The 9,116-nt window shown below is 39.0% G+C and overlaps 1 protein-coding gene across 1 annotated transcript; it reads left to right on the forward strand.

Annotated features, from left to right (window-relative positions):
* LOC139966082 (UDP-glucuronosyltransferase 2B1-like) lies at positions 1-8,264 on the forward strand. Its single transcript, XM_071968761.1, has 4 exons — positions 1-396; positions 1,266-1,485; positions 2,965-3,184; positions 5,241-8,264. The coding sequence occupies exons 1-4, from the start codon at positions 7-9 to the stop codon at positions 5,506-5,508; spliced, it is 1,098 nt and encodes a 365-aa protein (XP_071824862.1). The 5' UTR covers positions 1-6; the 3' UTR covers positions 5,509-8,264.
* Positions 8,265-9,116: the final 852 nt, after the last annotated feature.

Consider the following 9,116-nt stretch of genomic DNA (forward strand, 5'->3'; position numbering starts at 1 on the left):
ACAAAAATGCCGGACATACCTCATGGTCTAATTTCAACGACAGCAACTTCATCTTTGACAAATTCTTGGATTAGAGCGCCAAATTTACCTTCAGTTTTACCTGGCTTTATGATCAGAACCCATCATCGCAAGCCATTGTCTTTCTTTTGGAGGACTTACAACACAGTTTTTATTTATGGAGCCGTGATATTCTTCTCGGCAGTGTTGGATCCGTTGATGGGAGTTGTGACTTCTTCTTACAGTTCATCCGTGTCTCATTATCCTACGATAACATTTGGTCTCTCCGATATCTGGTTAACCAATGCCGACTTCACCACCGACACTCCTCGGCCCTTCTTGCCAAATATGGTTTTAGTTGGCGGTCTTAACATCGAAGAACCAGAGCCACTCAGTGAGGTACATATATATATACAAAATGAAATACGATAACACTGACGAGGGTATAGGTTAATGGGGAAGGAAGTGCACTGTTATTCACTTCTGATTTAAATGTTCTCAAATGAAAATCACATTTCTGCAATCTGTTTTCTAATAATCCCACTTCGTGAGGTTAATCCAAGCAAGTCTTATTATTATTTTATATTGGTGTGTTTGTTTGTTTTTCTCTTTGAAAGATTTCAGATTATCTTAAGATTATCGCCTTAAATGACATGTAATTACCCATCCTTGACCTCTGTGGCTCTTCAAAACAGAAAGCCGGCCACTTTAACGCTTAATTGACTGGTTCAGTACCTGCAGGGTTTATCAGGGTGCCCTTTCACTCTACTGTGAATTGGGGACGAATGACCTAATTTCATCTCAACACCTGGTCAAAAACAAGGACAACCAACCGGGTCAAAACGGCAATATCATTGAGAATGAGAAGGCTGTGTAATTTGCATGTGAGTTTTCAGTAACTCTATATACTGTTGAGTATTGTTTGAGGTATAGAGCCTTCCCCAATCCTATAGAAACACATGTCTGTTACTGACTGACAAAGGGAACATTGGGTAATGAAATGAAAACAAATGGCTCATGATTATATAGAGGAAATGTATCGCTGGCAAAGAGCAAAAATTAGTTGCCGCATTTCTCGGCCTCACCAAAAGAAGAAGAACAGAAAAGATTGTTCGAACTTTCAGAGTTCCCGATTAGCTCAGAAAATTAATTCTTATGAAAGTATGTTGTCGTGGTTACAGACAGATTCATACGTATTGATTATAGTTGTCCTGCAGCTGAAGATATAGTTATGACGTAATAATCACCACCACTATTGTTTCACTTAGGAATACCAAATGATCTTCGACAAGGCTGGCGCTGAAGGTGTCCTGGTCGTATCTATGGGTACAGTAGTTGACGGAGTATCACAAGAACAAGCTGACGTCATGTCGGCAAGCTTTGCCAGACTTCCTCAACTCGTCATTTGGAAGGAACCCAACCCACCTCCTCGGGTCATTGGCAACAACACTTACCTTAAAAAATGGATTCCTCAGAAAGATCTAGTCGGTAAGATGTCTGATTGTTCACACTTTACATTACTATCGGGGTTGTAGGTGCTGCGAATCGGGACTCGATACTCACCCAACAGACTCCTCCATCCGTCCGTCCATCCCCATCATTTCTTTTCAGCAGCACCTGACGATCCAATCAAAGTATCTGAATATAATGTATTCATACTAAACCAAGTTGAAATGTACCATGGAATCCCCTCTGATGTAGAAAGGTGACTCTATCACCCTTACCAAGATCCCTTCTGATGTAGAAAGGTGACTCTAGCACCCTTACCAAAGCCTCTCCAATTAGTTCACTTCACCCTGTCTGCATTTTCTTTCTTGCAATTCGGTCAACACGTTTACCCAACCCATACAGTATTATTGATAATATGATTGTAATTGACGGAATAAAGGAATGTCCCCTAGCCCCTTGTTGATGTCACCATTTGTATCATTTGCGTGTAGGAAACTGGAAAACGTTTACAAATGCGAGCTGTTTACTTTATTTGTTAAAGATTGACTATAGTCTAGTCAATAGCCAACGTTTTTATGAAATAACATCGAGTTATCAAGGCACGACACCACCATCGAATTGATAGCAGTCAAGTCAAAGTGCATCCATGTTCTCTTTCTTGCAAAAAGAGTCCGGAAAGCGTTTGCCTAGATATTGCCTTAGTTATTGTGAACGAAGTGTAGGAAATGTTTGGCTCGGAAGGTTTCAATGTCGTGCAATTACAGCCGTCGTAAAACCCTCGATATCTAATAAAACACACACACATACATGTTTGTATTACATTCAGACCGAGGACCCCATTGTATTTTCCATTGTTCAAATCCACGTACCCTAACCTTAACAATACCCCATACAATAGAATTCTTCCGGGGACGTGATGATTCTTTAGAAATCACAACCGAGGACCTGGAATTTTTTTGTTCAAGTCCTCGGTCAGATAGAAAAACAAACACAAGTAAACTCGAAAAACATTTTGTCTACTGTTGAAACCTTACAGAATGTATGATAAATGAAAAACAGACTTTTCATCTAACACAAAATATTTCTTTCTTTTTGCTTGTGCTTTGGGGGGGAGGGGTGGGGGCTGAAGGTTCTTCAGAGCAGGGCGACTAGTCTTCAAGAGGAGGAGAAGGCTTGACTGGGATAGTATTTAGACCCCAATATTTCTTTATTCTGTTACGGATATCAGTAATTGTAAATGTTTTTTTGGTTTTAGGTGGCACCGACAGTTTGTACATTGAGCGAAGGTTTTATAGTTTCACATGTTTGAGGGGAGGATCCGGGGGTACGGGGACGGAAGGTGGCTGAATGTGGGGGACGGGAGCGGAACGAAAGGGCTTTGCCCGTCCCCCCCCCCCCCCTGGATATCACATGGCTACATATTTAATAATCTGATGTCTTTAAAAGACTTAATCTTCACATTCGCAGTAAATGAACATTAAGTTTGACTGATTTTTCCCCTTATGATGGTCGCCACAGCTCATCCAAAAACCCGCGCTCTCGTCTATCACTGTGGTAACAACGGTGCATTTGAAGCTTTACATCACGGTGTACCGATAATCGGTATCCCGATATTCGCTGATCAGACTGACGTAGCTTACCGTATGATGTCTACTGGGATGGGATTGGTGATACAGTTATCCACAGTGACCAATGAGACGCTCTATCAAGTCACGGCAGAAGTTTTAAATAATCCGAAGTAAGTATAGACCAACATAGTACGCAATTTTATAATATATTTGGTTTAAAGGATTGGTTCAGCTGTTTGACATGTCTATTTTGTATGTAAGAGCACAACAGGACAAAAAGAACAGTGAAGAAACTACCATGATAGCATGCTCTGTTAAGGAGATATGACACTTTGAAGATATCAAAATTTCTTTGAAAATTACTGATGTAGAAAGAGTCCTCACTTCCTTAACATGTGTGAATATATTTCTTTAAAAATTATTAACATTTTTTAACATATTTGAAAATAATATAATCAACCATTATCCAGATGTTTAATCTCTAATACTTCCTTTGACAAACATGAGATCTCCTGACATATCTTTTGGTTGAAAGTCATGAAATCTCGCAAAATATTTAGAAGGAAAAAAAAACAAAGACTTTTCAGGAATGTAAGGATGTGACATCACAGCTAGTCAGAATTTAGCAGTTTCTACACAATCTGATAAAACTTTACACTTGAATTTCTCTTTAACCGAAAAAAGATATTTGAACAGTTTTTTTTCACCATTGTGTTTCTTTTATTGTCCTCTTTCATATAACATAAACATGTATGTATGTTTGGAGCAGTTGCAGAGCGTCCACACAGTCAGAGGGGCGTATGCCCCCCCCCCCCCCCGACGGACTCAAATGGACTGCTGGCGCCCTTTTCAGCTTTTTACCACATTTTACTTATTCGCGATTATTGACTTTTTTTATTGCGCTCTCAAATACCTATTGACATTTGTCACATTTTGTTGGCGATGACACCTATTTATTCTTCGTTTATCTGCAAATTAGCAAGGCCCGGAAAGAGTCATTTCCGGCTATCTAGGGAGTATCTTTACTCAAACAATTTCTGTACGGTCCGCGCCAACCTGTGGTGGCGCTCCGCTTAGATAGTGTCGAAAGCGCCCCTATATAGACCATTCTCGCCCCCCCCCCCCCCCTCTGACCAATACTCCTAGCTCCGCCACTGTTATGGAGATATGTTTGACAATGCTGAATAAAATATCTAAGCAACTAACATAACCTATAGCGATGACAGTGGTTTCAGCATCAACAATTTTACATTCTACCTTAAAATATGAAAAAACAAAAACAAAGAGACGATAAGTGTGTGTGTGTTTTTTTTAAGATCCTATAGTGCAACTATGATAAGGTGACCAGACGTCCCCGATTTTCGGAGACAGTCCCCGATTACAGTGTGCTGTCCCCGATGAACAAGTGTCCCCGAAAATGTCCCAGATTCGTCAAAATGTTCAGGAATTTAGAAAATATCCCACATTATTAGAAAAATAATTGTAAAAACAAAATTTAGTCAAGTGTGCAGTCGCAGAACGGAACTAACCAGTATTTCAGGTGGGCCAGTATAAAGTGGAATATGCTAGATCGATCTAGCCTAGCACTCTTTCGTAAAGTAAGTAAATTTCATCTAAGAAAAAGCTACATTTTAGAAAATAAAATTAATTAAAATAGTGCTTCTAATTATCACCATTTTACATCTAAGCACCTTAGGCACTTGAAAATTTTCCAAAGGGGGAGACCCCTCCCCCATATCAGTCACGCAATAAATGTCCCTGATTCCAGTCAGGCAAATATGGTCACCTTAAACTATGACATCACAGATTTCAAATATGACCGTCTCATGCAGGCACTACTTATATATAAACTAGACTATTTCCCAAATAGAGCAACGTTATTCTCAGCTGTTTGAGAAATTTGTACATTTTCTATCAACTGTGCTAAAGTTGCTAATATATTTGGGTAAATTTATATCTTCTTTAGCATATTGTCTAGATGTTTTACTGTTCTCTGTCAAATCTCACGGAATAAAACTGGTCATGGCACTTTAATTGTTCAATATGAAAATTCACATTTTCCATATCAGTAGGGGAAGAGTGAAATAAATACCCACTATTCCAAACCCCTGATACCCCCGCTCTCTCTATATGTCTCATAATTAAGCAACGTCACTTAATTGGCATATTACGTTAATTAAACAGTGAGTGTCTACAAATTGTTGTCTCTCTCTCTCGTATAACAAGATATCGTGAGCGTGCGCAGTATCTCTCAGCCGTTTACCGAGATAATACCGTTACTGCTCCGGAGAGAGGTGCCTTCTGGGTAGAATACATCTTACGACATCGCGGTAACCGTCTCATGAGAGCTAAAGTCACCGAGATGGGAATAATCCAGGAATATTTGCTGGATGTTTGGCTGTTTTGTGTTGTGCTCATTTACATAATAATGAAGTGTCTTCAATGGCTATTTGGTGCCTGCTTTCGTAAAACTATCACCAGCAAGACATTGTAGACCTACAAATAATGGTAGCATTGCGGCAACCTCTACAACTACAAAAGGGAGAAAAAAAATAGCTTCCTTTTCTTAGCGACGAACTCCCAATTTTAGATCAGCTGAAAGCTTTCAGCTTATCTACAGCGATGGTGCGATTCTGCCGAAATTCTGTCACTTGTTGCCACCGTGTTTGAATAACTACCATTTCGTCATTTTTCATCCAATGAGGCTGACTTTTCGTCAGTGGTTTTAATGTGAGGAAAGTTTACATAAATGGGGTCATAGCCATGATATAGGTGATTTTCTGGAAACGTAGAAAATTCTACTCTTCTTAGAGTATTTATTAAAAATCTGCTGAAATGTTGCGGATATAACGTTTGAATTATGGTGAGCCAAAGTTGTTCAGAAAAAAATATTTTGTCGTAATGTGAGGGTCCAAAACAGGGCCTTCTGTAGAGCTTTCAGTTATGATGAAATGTAGGCCACAGATCATAATGCAATGATCCTGATATATGTTTTTCAACTTTGTAGTATTCATAACCAGAATGCGTTTTGATGTGAGTATCAAAATGTCTTCCATCTTAATTTTCCAGTCATTTTGGGAAATAATTCCACCCGTCGGAGAATTGATCAAGTCAAATAATAACTTGCTATACGGACTTCCCATCTAGTTAGATGTCATTCTCTGTAAAAGGATTACTTAATTGGCAGATTTGCAATTTGAACTTTTCCACAGTGTGTGTGTGCGGAATACGACATGTGAGAATGACGTACAAAATTGTTGGAGCCGATTCCGATTTCTGCTCTTTGTAAACAAGTTGCTGGTCGTTATGTTACTGTATGTGTGGAATTTTCGTGAGCAATTTTCGGTCAGCACACTTCAAACATGATATCCACAACAGTTTAGCAGATAGCAGAGGAATACTTTTCTTACGTTTTCGTTCTATCATTGCATGAAATTCAATGAAAACTACAAACTGCATATACTGTTGGTTCTTTGTTTTTGCAATGGGGCATAGCTTATCCCTATAGTAATATACGAGATCTTTGAGATTTTTATATCATCCAAATAATCCAAAGCATGAGTTGCGGGACCCAGTTTTATGAAGAGCCTCAAAGTACATCACATAAAATGTAAGTGCTCTTTTTGGAAACAAAGAAACAAAAGAGAAGTTGAGTATGCTTGATTAGCTAAGACCTACTTATCGCTTATTAATACAGATTTGACAAGTGGGAAGCTTTGTGCATATACTATATTGTTTCCGAACCTTGGTCTGACACACTTGCCTTAAGATTCAATATAAAGTCAAGTTTCATTAATATAACTAAAAAAGAGTCCTTTTCGAGATAATGATGCCAGTATAATTCCTGCACTTTTGGGTAGGATTACATTAGTCAAGAACAAGTGGCAGTGATCACACGCATGTTTACCAGATATATGACACGCACAATGATTGTTCCTGTTTGCTGGTTATATTATCTAATTATAGAGTACTGTCTATACTACAGAGCCCGGGAAGTTACATGCAAGAAATTTTTGTCGAGATCATGCATTTTCGTGCATACGCACGTACGTACTATGTAACGTTATGTTTAACGTTAGGTTTCGGTTAGGTGATATATTGTAACGAATCGCGTGGACTATATCATGTTAATCATTAAAGTGTTACTAAATCCCCATTGTACAAATTGGCTGATCCGCCTTGTTCTCCTTCAGGAAAAGTGCCAAATAGCATGCAGGAGAACATTTTTTTTTTTTATGGCTGTGATTTTTATTCAGGGTGGTTGCACCTCACAATTCTTTTATCAACTTAAGATTATTTGTAACATATCGTCATTGTTGTTTAACCATGAAGTTTAACCTATATTAAAACTCATACCTTTTTTTTTCATCCTATGTATAAATATATACTGTTATGTATTTAAACTGGATTTTTAATAAACTTGATATGCACGAAAACGTATATGACTATATGTGTATCATGCCAGCAGCGATGCCCGCTTAATCGAAGGGTATTTTGCCATTGTGTCATCGTGTGGTACATGCTGACCGTGATACTGAAAATGCACGTATCCGTAATTTCCAAGAATTTCGTAGGCCTAACGGCCCACCGGACAAAAAAAAAACATACATGGAAGGAATGAGTACTGCCAATCAGCAGCGTATAGAAGCTTACTGGACTTTCTTGAGAAGAAGGAATGTACTCAATTTTGGATGTTTACCTAATGCAAGACTTAATTTTCAGAGGAGAGTTTACAGGGGATTTGCTAGATGAAACCCTAGACTCCTCTCCTAGAACTTCATCCTGCACACAGTGCCATAAGTCTACATATTATAACGACAATGTCTTCATTATCATATACGTAAATAAAAATAAGCAGCACAAAAAAAGAGTTTTCTTTCGCAGGGAGAACTTGATGAGATTGTCAAAATGTCGAACACATACATACACCCGATACGCCTTACCTTAAACATTCATGTACCAAAGCACACACCCCATACGCGCTACCACAAACATTCATGTACCAAGTGGACATACTGTGTCGCTGTACCGCGCGTCACACCTGTGGGTTGTTACTGTCAATCTACATGTAGTCAATCCAATTGACATTGATGTGTGCTTTCATCAACCAGAATTTCGATCCAGCATAATTGAGATGAAGACATAGGCGGGATTATAAGGGCAATGGGTGAACTTGCCGAGAGTGGTTATCCTGTGTAAATTGTCAGATTGAAAGCACCAGGGGTTCACTCTGTACAATCATAACACTTGGGTAATACGCCCTCAGTCACAGTTATACAAAGCCAATTTATACGCTTTAACACAACAGTAGAATCACTGTGGTCGAGTGGTACGGACTTCGGTCTGTGACACAAGATCCGGGGGTTCGATTTCTACCTTCGCCTGATGAGTACCAATACAAGGACGAAACCGGTCGTGAAGTGGAATTTTTCTAGTGTGTTGTTCTTTATTTATTGATATATATACAAGTTTCGTCACAAATCAAAATTTAAACCAAGACTTAAAGGGAGTGAAGACTCGCGCACAAAGAAACGTCTGATGCCGGTAATCTGACTTAGTTTCGAATGAGGTGTAATAGAAGTGTTAGACACCACCATGGATCCCAGAAAAATACACACACAGCTTGCTACCATCAGTAGTTAGACAGTAGTGTACGGTCAGTACATGCAGCTACGGTCAATGCCCACAACACAGTGTACATAGCAGCGATGGACATCTCAGGTCCAGATAAAAGATAACAAGGTATCATGTTTCATTACTGTCTGCATTTTGTAGCGACAAGAAAAGAACTTCACTTGCAAGCAACGGAAAGTTTTTTTTTTTCTGAGGGCGGCACGCGGTTTGCGAGTCTTCAATGCCTTTAACGAAACTTGTAAAACGGATGGCGTTGTTTCAAAATCTTTCTTGACTGTTAACTTGTCGCTGCTCGTGTCTGTCATGAATGTAAAAAATAAAAGGAAGCCAACAGTTTGAAGTGTTGCTATAGATCTTTATATGACATAATTTTATGCAGACGAAAAAAAATCTCCACGTGTTATAAAACGGTTCTGGATGGGAGCAAATAAATTGGGCCTATGTATGGACTATATGTGATATTGCTTC

This window comes from Apostichopus japonicus, chromosome 1 (assembly GCF_037975245.1).
Source record: "Apostichopus japonicus isolate 1M-3 chromosome 1, ASM3797524v1, whole genome shotgun sequence".
In the NCBI taxonomy this organism is placed as follows: Eukaryota; Metazoa; Echinodermata; class Holothuroidea; order Aspidochirotida; family Stichopodidae; genus Apostichopus; species Apostichopus japonicus.